General features: G+C 44.4%; 1 protein-coding gene across 2 annotated transcripts in view; it reads right to left on the bottom strand.

The window, feature by feature from the left end:
• gcn1 (GCN1 activator of EIF2AK4) overlaps positions 1-17,325 on the bottom strand; it is a 63,585-nt gene extending 46,260 nt beyond the window's left edge. For both annotated transcript variants that reach the window (XR_008811858.1, XM_056296985.1), the window contains exons 1-7: positions 17,302-17,325; positions 16,573-16,675; positions 16,361-16,424; positions 15,087-15,218; positions 1,166-1,274; positions 708-806; positions 263-397 (exon numbers count right to left, since the gene is read on the bottom strand). Coding sequence is in view for 1 of the 2 variants with exons in the window: in XM_056296985.1 (XP_056152960.1) it covers positions 263-397; positions 708-806; positions 1,166-1,274; positions 15,087-15,218; positions 16,361-16,424; positions 16,573-16,675; positions 17,302-17,319 (660 nt within the window). In the remaining variant the exon portion in view is untranslated. The remainder of the gene's footprint in view (positions 1-262; positions 398-707; positions 807-1,165; positions 1,275-15,086; positions 15,219-16,360; positions 16,425-16,572; positions 16,676-17,301) is intronic.
• Positions 17,326-17,668: the final 343 nt, after the last annotated feature.

Below are 17,668 nucleotides of genomic sequence, written 5' to 3'. Positions count from 1 at the left end.
TAACCTTGAATGACAGGGGTATCTTTGTAGCACATGGTGAGTGAGGCAGGCAACAAGAGAAAATAGTAGAAAAGGGAATTACCAGTCAGTGTCTTTGCTCGGTGGACTCGCAAAGGTAGACTCACAGGTCTTTACCCTCAGTTTTTACATTTAAAAAGCACAAGCACTTTGGAAAAAAGGTCACAGTAATGTCCTGAGATACACATATGACCACACTAAGAAATAAAACTAAACAACAAGGCAACAGAACAAAGGGGCTTACCTTATGCTTCCCAATGGTAGCCATGTCTTTCTGTCCTGAACAGAAGTCAAGACACACTCCTAGCATCACAAGAGGAGTAGGGCTCTGGTCTAGACTCAATAGTGTGCTGATATACTGGTCTACAAGTCCAGGGTTCTAGTGAGAACAACAAAATTTCCATAGCTTAGATTTTTTTCCATCATTCCCCTAGGTAGCTCAGTAGTTTCCTGTAGGTATGTTGGAATCCAAAGATGGATCGTGAAATTTTGATGCTATGGAAAACAAACTAATTAAATTGGTGAAAGGGTGTACTGGATGTCAACTTCTTAGCTGCCAGAAAATTATCAAATTTGAGAAGCATTTCTAACCACTGAACTAGCAGTGGAGCACATCACCTCCTCCTCTCTAACACGACTACACATGTGCCCTTTCACTGCCAAGGGTGAAACTGTTGTATGACACTCACATTCTTCCAGAGGTGGCAGAGATTCTTCAGGCCCGACTTAACAGTTTTGGTTTGAGCCCCCCCTACCAACTCAGCCACCAGTAGACTCTGCACCTCCACCTACAACAGCAGATAGCAGGCTTGTCAGTGATAAGATTATACCAACATCCAGGGTGGGAGACTACTGTTAGCTTAAACTAATAAATTCTGATTTTCCTAGTGGTTTGTCACATTACCAGCCACTTAAGCAAGTAACTTGCCATTACTCAGGGGTCATACTTTAAAAATGTTATCTAGCTGGTAAAACAAGGAAAGTAGTTTATGGACTTGGGTTGTTCAGGTAAAGTGGCCAAAGTTACCTTCCTGCACTGCCAACATCATATGCTAAGCAGAGTGAAGTACATGAGAAGAACATGTTAAAAGTGAAAATGTATAAACATGACTACAGAGGAGAAAGAGCCAAGTAATCTTTCACTCACCATTTTCTTCCAGATGGATCCCTCTCTTTTCTCCGGAGTGGAGAAGGAGGTGCGGACTAAAAGGCAGGTCCAAGACAAACCGGTGAAGGCTGCAGAGCCTGTACTCTTACTGAGAACCAAATATTAAAAAAATTGACATTACAGATAGTGAGACCACCCAAAGCAAATGCATAAAAAGATGACCCAAAGTTTTTTAGACCCACTCTGGTAACACACCTCATCATGTGTGGCAGACTATAATGCCAACTGTTAAATCTTTAAAATTACAGAATGTCAATTATTTGGTGGTGAAAAACATGTAAATTGGAAAACTTTTAAACTGTGTTCAAAAGCACCAATATTCAATAAGTGACAGTTAAAATTGCTCCATGGAGATGAGAACCAATAGTGACAAACATCTCTGCTTTTCTTGCCTATAATTTACTAGTCAATGTATCTACTTAGTTTTAACATGTCGGTGCTCCATGAAAAAAAAATATATAAAAACCCAAAATATTTAGGAGCCAAATCAAATTTTCAGGGGCCAAAATATAGTGATATCACATGCTACATTGTTAAAGGGCTGCCTCACACTGCCTTTTCTTTCCCTTCTGAACTGTCTGCCTTTGTTTGCTCTACCTTCCATAGTCTACACCAGTGTTTCCCAAACTTCTCCTGGAGGACCACTTGTCCTGCATGTTTTAGATCTCTCCCTGCTCCAACACAGCTGATTTAAATGATCAATTTGTTATTAAACAGCTTCAGAAGTTCATAACGAGTTGATCATTTGAATCAGCTGTGTTGGAGCAGACGGAGCAATGACACAGTCCCTGGCATTCTTGTTTTTTACTGTCACCATTAGAGGTGTGAATCTTCGCTGGCCTCACGATTCGACTACATGATGCATCTCGATGCATCTCAGTGTATTGCATCCTCAATTTTCTATATTACCTCACATGGCTACTTTTTTATAAATTAATACAAGCAGTCAGATAAAACTGAACTCCTTTTTTTATTTACAAAGTGCATTCAAAACAACAAGACTACAACAGTCTATAATATAAGCAGACACTTGGATTCCCTGGACGTTACAGCCGCATCATATAAAATGAATTACAGAAAAGCTCCAGAAACACATGAAAATATGAACCTGAGATCAAAAATAGACTAAGCTTATTTGGCAGGATAACACGAGCTTTGTGAGTGACCTGTAAGTCATTCCTGCTCTCCACAGGTTTACGCCACCCTCTCAGTTTAGTGTGCAATATCTTCATTTACTGTCAAGGTGAAAGTGCCAGTAGGACTCTCCTCACATTTCAAGCTCACAATATGTATGCCAGTGGAAAAAGTTTTTGAAGTACAAGAAAATAATAGCAGAAATGGCTACATCAACCACCTCACCTGAGGAAGCTTTGATAATTACCATAGCTTGACACAGTTAAATTACAATGAGAGTGGAGAACCAGCAGTAAGGATGAGATTAGGAACCAAGCTGGTGAGTGTAGATAGTATATCTTTATAGTACTTGTTCATAAAAGAAAATAATATCAAAAAATGTTAACATAAATATCCTTAAATTAAAACATGAAATTAAATTGTAAACCAAAATAAATGGTATAGACCTAGCCTACCTATATTTGTGTGGAAAATGTTCAATCCCAGTATATACATGTAAATGTACCTTTTGACCTTTTCAATAGTAGTAAAATATGACAAGTACAAAATTGCTCACTGCTCAGCATTTGGGAATTTGTAGGTTCTTGTGGAAGAACACTATGTGATCCACATGTTCTGATTTGGAAGTGCTTCTTTTTGCAGTGACCACAGTGGAGAACACTCTCTGCAGAAACGCTTGTGGCTGGGATAAACAAGTATTTCTTCGACAGCCTGGAGAGGAGAGGAAATGTGACCTCATGGACACACCACCAGTTCAAAGGATCCTTTGTGAGAGGCAGAGATGGGGCTTTACAGTATCACTCCATTTCCTCCTCAGCCCTGGCATAGGTGGTCTTGGGTTGTACTGTACCTTCAGTGAAAGTGTGTCCCAGCAAACTCAAGAGGAGCAATGAGGTCTTTCTTTTGTGAGCAGAGGGGCATGTAGGCCTATCGTCCTCCATGGGCAGCATTTCTTCTTCCAGAGTTCCTGTTCCCCCAGGCGCTTCTGTCCTTTCATTGTGTTTGAAAAAAAAAGAAGCATTAAACCAGCAGTCAGCACGTTCTCAGTCAATGCAACAACTGTTTCTCAGACTTATAAAACTTTCATTCATTGTAGCTACTTAATATTGTAATGAAATTTTAAGCTTGTTTTAAGAAGTTTTGCCATGAAAAATTACCAAAAATTTCCAAATTTGCCAAGAAAATTACCAAGAAAACTTTCTAGGGCATGCAATGCATATGGCAATAAAGACTTTCTGATAACATGGTGAAATTACCTCCAAGGAGGATGCAGCCTCTGTAGTCACTCCTCTGTAGAGCTTCAATCTCTCCTCTTCTGTGAGGAAAGGCAGTCCCTTAAAACGGGGATCCAGGATAGAGGCTGTATGAACGATGTTCTTCTCTACCTGACTGTTGTACCTCTTAAGGAGATCTGTTTTGATGGCATGCTTGATCTCTTTGATCACTGGTGAGTCTCCAATTGTGTCTGTCATGTTCTGGCAGAGTTGTACATTTAGTGGCGCAATGAGACAAACAGCTGGATTGCTCTTCTCTGAAATCAATGTAGTGGTATCCTTCATTGGCTTTAATGCCTTCACAGCATCCTCTGCATTTGACATCTGTTTCGTTGAGAGTGCAGGGGTCAGACGCTCCTCTTCTCACCTCAGGAGACAGCAAGGTGGCACAAACCGCAGGTTGTTGTTCCAAAAACCTTTCCATCATGTCATATGTGCTGTTCCACCTGGTGGCAATGTCAGTTTTCAGTTAATGACTTGGCAGGCCAAGAAGTTTCTGTTTTATTTGCAGATGGTGGTTCCCGGTAGTGCTGCGATGGAAAAATGTGGATATCCATCGGATTCTGCCCAGAAGCCTTGAGACTGTGGATCGCTGTGATGCAAGATTCAACGCATGAGCAAAGCATTTTATGAGCGAATTTTCCGATTTGAACTGCAACTATCATGTTAGATGCGTTGTCCGTCACCAGCACGACATCGTTATCTGTAAGCTGCCATTCTTCCACAACATCACAACATTAGACAGTAACTCCGCCAGATGCGAACCCATGTGACTGTCATAAACGGCTCTCATTTGCAGCACATGCGATAAAATCTGCCAGTCGTCACTAATATAGTGCGCTGTTATTGTCACATATGACTCAGTTATGACAGAAGTCCAAGAATCACATGTAATGGCTACTCGACTAGCTTTACTCATTGACTCCATTACCTGGGCTTTGGTTTGGCTATGGAGTTCAGGTACAGCTGTGTTACGCCCCTAGTGGCCAGAGGACCAAGGCGCAACATTTACCACAACAAAACAAACCAAATGTGGGTGCAGCCTCACAAAACCACAACTTAAGCAAGATGAACCACAACGTGAGCAGAAAGAACCACAACTTAAGAAATATTTATTTAATACAAAAACACAGCAACACGGGGACATAGGGCGCTAATCAGTGGCACCAAATAAACTATAAACTGAAAAAACCCCTCCCCCTTAACAGGCGTCAAGCGCCCCTAAATACATGGGTTGGTGCCCACCGCTAAACTAATGAAGAATAACATAAACAAACTACGTGTAAAGTAAATGTAGACCCCAGGGTGTCTAAACTTACCAACTTACCCAAATGTCCCCTATGAGTTTAAACAAGAAAAGAAACAAAGAAAAACTAACCAACAAACAAACATAGCTTGATCAGAGGTAAACTAACTCATAGTCTCAATCAAAAACAAGACAAACACAAAACCCAACCAACCAACCGCTCTCCTCCTGATACTGCCACTACCCAGGAGAACGAGCAGGAACAATGGAAAAGCTAGGACTATATATAGGAGGAGGAGCAGGGCGTGGCTAATTGGTGATACGGAGCAGGTGTGTTGATAGGCAGTGGATCCAAGCTGCAGCTTCCGTAAGAAAGGGAATTATGGGGACACTAGGGGGAGACAAAACCACAACACACCAGGACAGAGCGACACATCCATACAACATGCAGGCCTGCATACATTAAACACAAAAACAATACGGGACGTAACACTCCCCCCCATAAAGAGTCAGCCCACGGCTGACGACACCAACACCCCTACCTCCACTACTACTCCATCCAACAACCAAAACTTAAACTCTAGAAAGGGCATCCGCAAACACATTGTCAGTGCCCTTCTTGTGCCGGATAACAAGGTTATGTTTGCAGCATAACAGCCCAGCGCATTAAGCGCTGGTTGTGGTTGTACATTTTATCCAAAAAGACAAGAGGTCCGTAAACACCAACACAGGCTCCGCACTGGAGCCAAGGTACACTTAAAAAAACTGGAGTGCCAGCAGAAGCGCCAACGTCTCCTGTTCAATGGTCGAGTAGCGCCTTTGGCAACTGCTAAACTTCTTGGAGAAGTAACCAACAGGATGAACCAGACCATCCGCATCCATCTGTGTTAAAACTGCACCAGCTCCAAGGGAACTGGCATCTACCTCGAGAGAGAAAGGGGTAGAGAAATCAGGCACACTGAGAACTGGGGCACTGCACAGGAGGGCTTTACAGCTCTCGAAGGCTAACTGGCACTCATCAGTCCAAACAAACGGAACCAAGGGACTAATCAAATCAGTCAGAGGTGCTGCCACTGTCGAAAAGTTCCGACAGAAACCCCTGTAATACCCTGAGATCCCCAAAAACCGACGTAACTCACGCCTAGTACTTGGCACAGGGAACGCAGCTATAGCCGCAACCTTGTCCTCTAGAGGGCGCACCTGACCCCCTCCCACCTGCTTACCCAAATATGTCACTGTTGCCTTCCCAAACTCGCATTTTGCTAAATTCAGAGTGAGAGAGGCATCAGCCAGTCTCTGGAAAACCGTCTTCAAGGAAGACACATGGGCCGGCCAGTCAGACGAATACACCACCACATCATCCAAATACACGGTGCAATTAGGCACACCCGCAAAAACGACATTCACCAGCCGCTGAAAGGTAGCGGGCGCATTTCTCATGCCAAATGCCATTACCGAATACTGTAGAAAAGCGTCAGGGGTCACAAAGGCACTTATCTCTGCGGCTCGAGATGAAAGTGGCACTTGCCAATAACCTTTCAACAAATCCAGTTTAGTTACATAGGAGGCGGAACCTATCGTATCAATACAGTCATCGACCCGGGGCATGGGAAAAGAATCAGGGACGGTGATTTTGTTTACCTTACGATAGTCCGTACAAAACCGAACAGTGGAGTCAGGCTTTGGTACCAGCAAACAAGGAGAGCTCCACGGGCTGGTACTAGGCTGGACTAAATCATGTTTTAATAAATAAGCCACTTCCTTCTCCATCAGCGCTCTCTTCGCCGCATTCACTCTGTACGGATGTTGTTTTATAGGCCGTCCCCCACCCACATCTATGTCATGCTCCAGAACCGTAGTGCGAGTAGGCATGTCTCCAAACAGACTGGGAAAATCAGAAATAAGTCTAACAAGGTCACACTTCTGCTCATTACTCAAATGAGGCATCAGAGAAGGCAGATCCCTCAACATCTCCGAATTGCACAGCCGAGGGGTCTGTTGCTGGAGTTTACTCAACGCCAAGCCATCCTCATCCCGTTCGGGAAGAGGAGCGCATATGATTTCGGCCGGCGCTGCAGTGACGGTCGTGAGCACCGCAGCAGGCATAGGCCTACTTAGCGCACCAGGAGACGTCTCGGACGCTCCATCCCCTCTAGCGCAGTAGCGCTTCAACATGTTTAAATGACAGACGCTGGCTTTCCGTCTTCGATCAGGAGTTCTAACTACATAGTCCGTATCACTCAATTTCCTGTCAATGCGATACGGACCTGCGAACCGAGCATGTAGAGAAGAACCAGGGATTGGAAGCAAAACCAAAACGTCATCACCGGCCTGCAATGACCACTGGACGGCCCCCTTGTCAAACTTGCGTTTCATACCGACTTGAGCATCAGAGAGACTTTCCCTAGCCATTTGACAGGCCTCATGCAGCCGCTCACGAAAGCGACTCACATAGGTCAGCACATTCTTTTTAACAGGCGAGCTCTCGCCCGTAATCTGATCTTTCAAAACGTTCAGAGGCCCCCGGACAGTATGGCCAAACACTAGTTCCGCGGGACTAAAACCCAGGGACTCTTGTATGGTCTCCCGCACTGCAAATAAAGCCAACGGGACCCCCTCGTCCCAGTCTCGCTCCGTCTCCATACAATACTTGCGCAGGACGGACTTAAATGTTTGATGCCAGCGCTCCAGCGCGCCCTGTGACTGAGGATGGTAAGCGCTGGATACCCGGTGCGTAATGGACAATGTTTTCATTACTTGTTCAAAAATGCCTGATAGGAAGTTAGTACCTTGATCAGTTTGTACTATTTTCAGCAGCCCAAATGTAGAAAAGAACTTGATCAGGGCTCTTACTACTGTCTGCGAGGTGATCTTCCTAACAGCAATAGCTTCTGGGTATCGGGTGGCAACGCACATTATAGTGAGCAAGAACTGGTTACCCGATTTGGTCTTCGGGAGAGGACCGACACAATCTACCAACACATGCTCAAAAGGCTCCCCTAACGCTGGAATAGGATGCAGGGGAGCTGGTGGAATCACTTGATTCGGTTTCCCCGTTACCTGACAAACATGGTAAGTGCGACAAAACCTGGCCACATCTTTTTTTAACCCTGGCCAGAAGAATTTTTTTAACACCCGGTCGTAAGTTTTCGTTACCCCCAAATGTCCAGCCCAGAGATGGTCATGCGCTAAGGACAGTACGGACTGGCGGAACGGAACCGGCACCACGACCTGGCACACAACACTCCATTCACAATCTGAGCGCAAAGCCCACCTCCGCATCAGAAGGCCATCCTCCATAAAATAAACCACCTCTTTCGTTTTAGCCGTCTCTGGAATACGAGCCATGGCAAAATATTTAGAGAGGCTGTTATCTGCCTTCTGAGCTATAATGAGGTTTTCCTTCGTCATTGGTAGAGACTGTGACTCGGGAGGGGATTTAACACACACGGACTCATTTTTACATTTAACACTCTTCTCGAAAACATCCAGAGAAGGCACCAGCGGGGAAACAGTCCCCTCAGAGAACACCGGAGAAAACACGGTGTCGGCTAAGTCAATCTCAGGCGATCTCCGTGCCTGTGCACGAGTGACTGCACAAACAGGAAATATTTCTGGAAAGTTTTGAGCCAGCGTATCTGGCTGCAGAACAACTGGGCGATCTAGAACCTCCACAACCGGAGCTACCCTGCCACCCGCAATGTCATTACCTAAAAGGAATGAAACACCTTTCAATGGTAGCGAGGAGCGCACACCCACCTTGTGAATACCACTGGCTAAACTGCAGGATAAGTGTATCTGGTGAAGAGGCACGGACTTGTACCCCATTTCAAAACCCTGCACCAACACACTAGACCCACACGAGGAGCCCTCAGAAAACGGCAACACGTCGGACAATATAAAAGACTGGGCAGCTCCGGTGTCGCGCAAGATGCGCACCGAACGCTGATCAGACTCATCTCCCGAGAAACCTTCCCGTCCAATAGGAACGGTTTAAACACAGGGTTCACTGGTGAATCACAACCCCTCACCGGAAGAGTAGTCACTAATGACACCTCTTTTACGCGTTTGGTCTGCGCCATCTTTTGTTTTAATACTGGGCAGTCTGGTTTTATGTGACCTACACGATGGCAAAAATAACACTCCCGCTCCTTATTGGAGGGGGACGTGGGGCTGGGCAGACTTGACTGCGCTTTAAGTGGAGCAGGGGAATTAGACCAGCTCTTGTTGTCTTGACGAGAAGCCCCAAACGTGTGTTTGTGCGTTAGCACAAACTCGTCAACGAGGATAGCAGCCTGAGCTAACGTGGTGACTTTCTGCTCATTAAGATACGTCACCATCCTGCTATTTTCTAAGCTGTTTTTAAAATCCTCAAGGAGGATTAGTTCAGATAGTGCATCAAAGTCAGTGACTCTGCTAGCCTTGCACCAGCGCTTATACAGAGCTTCTTTTTCACGGGCGTACTCCACAAATGTTTTCCGGGGTGACTTTCGGTGATTTCAAAACTTTTGTCTGTACGCCTCCGGCACCAGCTCGTAAGCGCGGAGCACGGTAGCTTTAATGGCGTCATATGACAAACTGTCATCCAGAGTGAGTGTGGCTATTACCTCCAGGGCTTTTCCTGTCAATTTGCACTGCAATAATAGCGCCCACACATCTCTCGGCCATTTCAGTACGTGAGCTACCCGCTCAAACGCGCCGAAATAAGCGTCAACCTCATCCTCACGAAACTGAGGGACCAAAGTAATGTTTTTGGTCACATTAAAGGCTACTGAAGAATCCGCGCTACTATACTTGAGCGCACAGGGCTTCTCTGCTGAGGGGGAAGACTTCACAGCGGCCGCAGCAGCCTCCAACTCTATTCTTTTTAACCTCACCTCCTTCTCTGCAGCTATTTCTAACGCCATCCTGTGTCGAGACATCTCCATCTCTAACTCCAGTCTCCGGAGAGACAACAGATGGGTATATTCCCTCTCCTGTGCCTCACGCTGAAACTGATCCCGTGGTGAAGTGCGCCGTAACTCCTCACTTACACCAGTAGACGAAGGCATGGGGGAAAACCGTGCCATAAATGGCCTATCTGTTAATGCAGAAGCCCCGCCCAACATGGGCTTCCCAAACAACTCCCCCTTATCCTCCTCCCTCTCTTCCTCCCCTTATCCCTCAGGGCCCTCAGAGACAAGCACCTGCTGTTCCACCAACCCATGAACCACTGCTTCCCACAAAGCAGGTTTACTCAAACTCTTGGATACTGCAATCCCATAATGGGTGGCTATGGCATACAGGTCAACCTTCTTACAGCGGTCAATCAGGTCCACAGATGGACTACTGATAAACCCATCCAGGCTGAATACACTCATGGTCAATACTACACAACCACAGCACAAACAGCCAGCACCACCTACCCTCTGTCAGCCTAAACGTAAGTGTGCACTACACACCAACATATGGATCGTATCTGTTGTGGGTGAAAAGGATCAAAGAGATCCCGGATGAGCCCCCATTAAGTGTTACGCCCCTAGTGGCCAGAGGACCAAGGCGCAACATTTACCACAACAAAACAAACCAAATGTGGGTGCAGCCTCACAAAACCACAACTTAAGCAAGATGAACCACAACGTGAGCAGAAAGAACCACAACTTAAGAAATATTTATTTAATACAAAAACACAGCAACACGGGGACATAGGGCGCTAATCAGTGGCACCAAATAAACTATAAACTGAAAAAACCCCTCCCCCTTAACAGGCGTCAAGCGCCCCTAAATACATGGGTTGGTGCCCACCGCTAAACTAATGAAGAATAACATAAACAAACTACGTGTAAAGTAAATGTAGACCCCAGGGTGTCTAAACTTACCAACTTACCCAAATGTCCCCTATGAGTTTAAACAAGAAAAGAAACAAAGAAAAACTAACCAACAAACAAACATAGCTTGATCAGAGGTAAACTAACTCATAGTCTCAATCAAAAACAAGACAAACACAAAACCCAACCAACCAACCGCTCTCCTCCTGATACTGCCACTACCCAGGAGAACGAGCAGGAACAATGGAAAAGCTAGGACTATATATAGGAGGAGGAGCAGGGCGTGGCTAATTGGTGATACGGAGCAGGTGTGTTGATAGACAGTGGATCCAAGCTGCAGCTTCCGTAAGAAAGGAAATTATGGGGACACTAGGGGGAGACAAAACCACAACACACCAGGACAGAGCGACACATCCATACAACATGCAGGCCTGCATACATTAAACACAAAAACAATACGGGACGTAACAAGCTGTTTCTGTAAAGTAACTTCGTGATGGGAGCTTAACCATGGCTCCATGGTCTTCAGCAGGTGGCAAAACCCGGGGTTCTCTATGACCGAATAAGGCCATAGATCATTAGCTATGAAAGCTGCCACAGATCGGGTGATTCTCTTCACTCTCTCAAGAGTTGGACGGCAAAGTTGACAGCACCTCCTCAATTCTTGGCCGATTAGCTGGGCTCGCTGTAGTCTTAATGGTTGCAGACATTAGCTCAGCATGAAAACGGCTAACGTGGTTCCCCAAATTTGTTGTAATACCGAAGTATTTAATTTTTGTGTGGCAAATTTTACACAGAGCATGCATCTTGTCCAGTTCATGCTTCCCACCCTTAAGTTCATGAAACCCAAATGTGCCCAGATGTCCGATTTCAAAATTCTTGGTGCGTTTTTTTTTTTAATCACACATGGCTGCTCTCTGCCTCCCTCCATCATAGCTCCCTGACATTTGCCCACTAGTCAATGCGACGTTGCTCCCGGAAGTAATTCTAACTTCCAGCCAAGGCCGGAAAATCAACAATTAACTTTAGAAAGCTATAGTTTTGTGCAATTATGTTCTGTCACTGCATTGATGCAGAATCGTCCATGTCTGCATCGCGATGCATCTAAGAATCAAGAAATTTCCACACCTCTAGTCACCATGTTTCTTCTTGGTTTCTCTTTTAAAATGAATCAAACTGGTAATGAACTCTGTTTTACCAGCAATCTCTTGTCCTACTTGAGCACAAAATGTGCAGTACATTTTCCCCTTGTCATAACGTAACCAGGTGAACTCTTGTAGCCAAGCTGATTTAAACTGTCTTGTAAGGAAGGGAGACGCAGGGATAGGAGGAGAAGACTCCACTCGCTGTGCTTAGTTATCTATCATCATCCATAAAGGACTGCACACTGACTGAGTCGGGCTGGGATGACTCAAATGTCACTTGAGAACTTTCACTGGTCGAGTTGGTCTCGACATCATCGGCATCTGACGTAGAGGAGGCTGGGTTTGGATGGGCAGGGAGTGAGAAATAGTCTTGATGTTTTTCGTTTGCACATTTGGTTTTCTTGCCAGCTGCCTAACATTAACTGACTACGCAGTTAGCTACATCTAACTATTAAATTCAAACTCCATCAAACTAAAATACATCAAACTAAATTAAACACTATTCATAAAGTGAACACTTAAAAATTTTAAGCTGATAAACGTGACGTTAAACCAGCGGTCGGGAACCTATGGCTCGCGAGCCATATATGGCTCTTCCGGTGACGGCATATGGCTCCCAGACAATTTTGAGTTGAAAATTTTTTTTTTTTTCAAAAAAATCAGTTTGGAACTGATTTTAAAATACTTGTGATATTTCTTAATAATACTGTGTCATTTTAAAGTAAACAGAAATTAGTTTTGAAGATAAATTTCACGGGTCACCCGTGGGTCGGGTCGGGAACCAATGGCTCGCGAGCATGTCCGGGTCATTGTAAAGGTGAAGAAATCAATTTTATCAGATAGCCAACTAGTTTATCCGCTTCAACCCTTGTAACGGAAAAGATGGCGAAAAGAAAAAAAGACGATGATTACCGTGCATTCCAGGCTGCGTGGACAGAGGAATTTGCATTTGTGGAGAGAGCAGGATCTGCGGTATGTCTAATATGCAATGATAAAATTGCATCGATGAAACGGTCAAATATAAAGCGGCACTTCGATACGCACCATGCTTCATTTGCATCGAAATATCCAGCGGGGGACAGCAGGAAAAGGGCATGCGAGGAGCTACAGCGGAGAGTGCAGACGAGTCAGCAGCAACTACGTGTGTGGACCAAGCAAGGTGACGGGAATTCCGCTAGCTTTGCGGGGGCTTTGGCAATAGTAAGGAATGGAAAGTCATTCACAGATGGCGAGTATGCCAAAACATTCATGCTTGATGTGGCCAATGAACTGTTTGATGACTTCCCAAATAAAGACAAGATAATCAAACGAATAAAAAACATGCCCGTCAGCAAGAACTGTGCACGATCGTAGCATCATGATGGCAAATCAAGTCGAGGAAACACAAATTAAGGACATAAACGCCGGGACATACTTTTCTCTCGCGTTAGATGAGTCAACAGACGTTAGCCATCTATCTCAGTGCAGTATCATTGCCAGGTATGCTGCAGGTGACACACTGCGTGAGGAAAGCTTGGCTGTTTTGCCAATGAAAGGGACAACAAGAGGAGAGGATTTATTCATGTCTTTCATGGAGTTTGCTAAAGAAAAAAAACTACCGATGGATAAACTTATTTCTGTCTGTACTGATGGTGCACCCTGTATGTTGGGTGTTGGGGAAGAACAAAGGATTTGTAGCGCTTCTCCGTGAACATGAAAAGAGAGCCATCCTAAGTTTTCATTGCATCCTGCACCAGGAGGCGCTTTGCGCTCAGACGTGTGGCCAGGAGCTTGGCGAGGTGATGTCTCTGGTCATTCGAGTGGTCAACTTTATTGTTGCCCGAGCTTTAAATGATCGCCAGTTTAAAGCTCTGTTAGAAGAAGTTGGGAATCATTATCCCGGTCTGCTTTTACACAGCAACGTGCGTTGGTTGTCAAGGGGGAAGGTGCTCAGCCGTTTTGCAGCTTGCCTGAGTGAAATCCGGACTTTTCTTGAAATGAAAGGCGTCAAGCATCCTGAGCTAGACAACACTGACTGGCTCCTGCAGTTTCACTATCTCGTGGACATAACTGGCCATCTGAACCAGCTCAATGTGAAAATGCAAGGTATTGGAAATACAATCTCATCCCTTCAACAAGCAGTGTTTGCATTTGAAAGCAAGCTGGAAGTCTTTCTCAGGGACATTGAAACAGGTCGTCTTCTGCACTTTGAAAGACTGCAACAATTTAGAGATGCATGCTTAGCAAGTGACTCCACTCAACATCTGGATCTCCAGCAGCTAGCTGGCTTTACGTTCAATCTCCTGCAGTCATTCAAAGCACGTTTTGGAGAATTTCGTGCGCGCACTGGTCTTTTCAAGTTCATCACTCATCCACATGAGTGTGCAGTGGACAAAATCGACCTGACATGCATCCCCGGGGTCTCTATCGGAGACTTTGAGCTGGAAGTTGCTGACCTGAAGGCATCAGACATGTGGATGAGTAAGTTCAAGTCACTTAATGGAGAGTTGGAAAGTCTTGCGCGACAGCGAGCAGAGCTGGCGAGGGAACACAAGTGGACAGAAATTAAAAATCTTCAACCTGAAGACCAGCTGATTCTTAAAACTTGGAACGAGCTTCCTGTGACATACCACACAATGCAGCGTGTGAGTATTGCCGTATTGACCATGTTTGGCTCTACATATGCATGTGAAAAAACTTTCTCGCATATGAGGAACATTAAGACCAACCTACGCTCACGTTTAACTGATGGAAGCCTCAACGCCTGCATGAAGCTCAACCTCACCACGTATGAACCAGACTACAAGGCCATCAGCAAAACCATGCAGCACCAGAAGTCGCATTAAAAGTAAGACATATTTAATTTATTATACGTTAAAAATACTATATGGCTCTCAATGAAATATATTTAGAAATATTTGGCTTTTATGGCTCTCCCAGTCAAAAAGGTTCCCGACCCCTGCGTTAAACTATTTTCAACCACTGTTTCTGTTCACCTGTACAGCCGACGCTTCAACAGCCGCAGGACAGAGTGCAGAGAAGTTTATGTATTGGAAACCGTACAGGGGTTCACGTGATAGGTCAGGTGGACGCAGGCGCAAGAGGAGATGATAGTTCAGTACACAAACAAAACGTATGGCCTTTTTTTTTTTTTTGCTTGTGGGTAATGTTGGCCACTGGCAGGGGAAAAAATTGTCGCGAAATTAAAAAGTTAGTCCATTAAAATCGCCATCTGGAGCCCTGAATGTTCTTCAAAAATATACTCTTAAAAACTTGGGTCTGAAAATATCTGTAATAACCATCCTCATGTCTTACCTTGGCTCTCCATTTTTGTTGATGATTCCACTGGTGAGAAGGCAGTGGAGGAGGCTGGTAGCAAGGATATCGGGTTGATTTTCAGCAAGCAGAGCAATGACTGAGAGGAGTTCTCTCCGAGATGCAGCATCCCTGAAAAGGCACACTTTAAAGTAAAGCTACAGGACATTGCATTAATAAAATACTCAAACTTGTAAATTTTACAAGAACTGAACTGTCTGAGGACTAGGATTGGGCATCGAGAACCGGTTCCAAAATTCCGATTCCAATGGAATCATTAAGAAATTTTAATTTATATTTTGATTATCAGTTCCTAAACAAATTTCACTCACGCTGGTTTCAGTTTCAGTACCAGGGCCTGGCTATCTGTCTGCGCAGCTGCACCGATAATCATGTAAGTTGAATGCATGCATGTCTTCGCATCTCCTAAGCTACTCACTGGTGCTCTTTCTGGACTGGACGACGCTGCACAAAGCAGTACATTTTATTTTTGTTTTGCGGGAGGATCAATAAGAAAAGCGAGCACACGAGTTTAGGTAGAGCCGTGCGCCATCATGGACCGTAGCAAGCGCTCAAAAGCTTGGTTTCATTTTGTTTGAAAAAAATGACGGGTTGGCACAGTGCAACACCTGTGCCAAACTTTTGTGCAACGGAGAATGCACAACTAGCATGATGACAAAACACCTTCACCAGCATGTTATACAAATCAACGAGTGTACCGTGTTTGACGTGTTGCGCCGGTCTCCCTCTCCCTCAACATGCCTTGTCCTCCTCAGTCAATACTCAGTCAACAGCCAGCACTTCCTCGCAATCGTGAAAGTGAGAAATAAATAGCGTTTGTCTTATTCTTAACAGCGAGACAGTAAACTAGCTATACTTGATCGAATTGCTAAAAACTGTGTCAAATTTGTGCAAATGCTGTATTTTTTTTCATAGATGAACTTTCGCACACACATGGACTGTGGCTCCCCAAACTGTAAATTAATTGGTTTTTAAACTGTTTCTGTGTTGTCATTTCAGCAGGTTTCAGTGTTAGTTACAGTACAGTGAATGAAAAAAGATGAACGGCTTATTATTGAATCATACCATTTAATATAGGTTTTCTTCTGTGAAATAAGCATGTAACCTGTTGTGACCCTGCCTCTCAGAGAATCGGAATTGAGAATCGATAAGCAGAATCTGCATCAAAATTGTTAGAATCCAAACGATACCCAACACTACTGAGGACATGGTTGCTTTTATGTAGTTTGAAAAGATTTACTGCATGTCTCTACCTATATCTGTGTGGAGTGAGACAGAAAAGCTTGCAAAGTCCTTTGATAGCTGGCTCTGGTAATTCTGAAATGACATATTGAGAACCATTAGCGTTAATCATAACAACTGTTATGAAAAGACAGACGATATGTATTACAAGTTGCAACTCAATATATCTACATATACACGTCTTTCTCACACTGGCATATATAAATTAGTCTAATTTTCTCACCTTTGCCACTTATACATTGCTTCAGCTCTCCCAGTACCTCCTTCCGCTCTTTAACACTGGCTGTTGTCACTTTGAAAGCAAATTTCTTCAGTGCGTCTGAAACCTAGAATAAATAGTCAAACTCAGACTACCCGCACTCGACAAATTCATCATGTCAAATGACTGACAACGAATACAGGGGATGCTATACCTCTAAATCAATAGCTTATTTGAAAACAATTAGTGACATGATTGGTATTAGTTGTAACAACTTACAAAAACAGCTAGTTTACAAAATAAAGTGCTCTACTCATAAATTCTAAGCTCACCATGGTTTGTCACTTTTGGAACGTGCTATTCTTGAATATCCAAATTATGAGGGGTATCGAGCTCATGCCAATGGACTGGCTAAACATTATAGATTACAAGATGAAAGCCGACTCGATAAATACCCAACTCCATGTCGTATGTCATTAAACACAAAGCTATAATGTGCCAGCTAGGATAGCAACTTATCTAAAGCAGCTGAGTGGCCAGAGTCACGGGCCGTGGCTACGTAGCATTGTTGGGCATAGCTTGCCAGCTAGCTACCTAGCTATTATTGGAATCATGGTTTGTTGTTTTTGAACGAAGAAATACGGAGTAATTTCTAGTATATCAGTCCGGATACTATCGACTTGCTCTTTACAGTAGTTGGTACAATTTTTGTTAAACAACAGTACACTATTTTAAAACACCAGCGACACAAACCTGCGTGTCCGCTGCCATCTTGCCGGTCTTTGTGCAGGAAGAACTCGCAACTTTCATTTCCGGGTTGTGGGCCCTATGCGCACCACGTGGAAAGACTTCCGAGCCTGAATCACGGGGGCTGAATGCGAGCACAGGAAATCTGTGTACGCAACAATATATCCGAGTGCAAGCATAACGTTTGTTGCCTGATATCAGACAGTTGTCAACTCGTTACACTCCACGCATTTCCATCTGACATTGCGTCCACGCTAACATATTCCCGTGGGGAAGGGGGATTCGATTTTCCCTAATCAACTAGAGACCAATGTATCCGCCTGAATCTGACGTCTTTTTAAGTCAACGCGGATGTGTAGCCATGTCAACATAC

The sequence above is a fragment of the Lampris incognitus genome, chromosome 1 (assembly GCF_029633865.1).
Source record: "Lampris incognitus isolate fLamInc1 chromosome 1, fLamInc1.hap2, whole genome shotgun sequence".
NCBI classification, from domain to species: Eukaryota; Metazoa; Chordata; class Actinopteri; order Lampriformes; family Lampridae; genus Lampris; species Lampris incognitus.
This window is presented reverse-complemented; position numbering and strand designations above follow the sequence as displayed.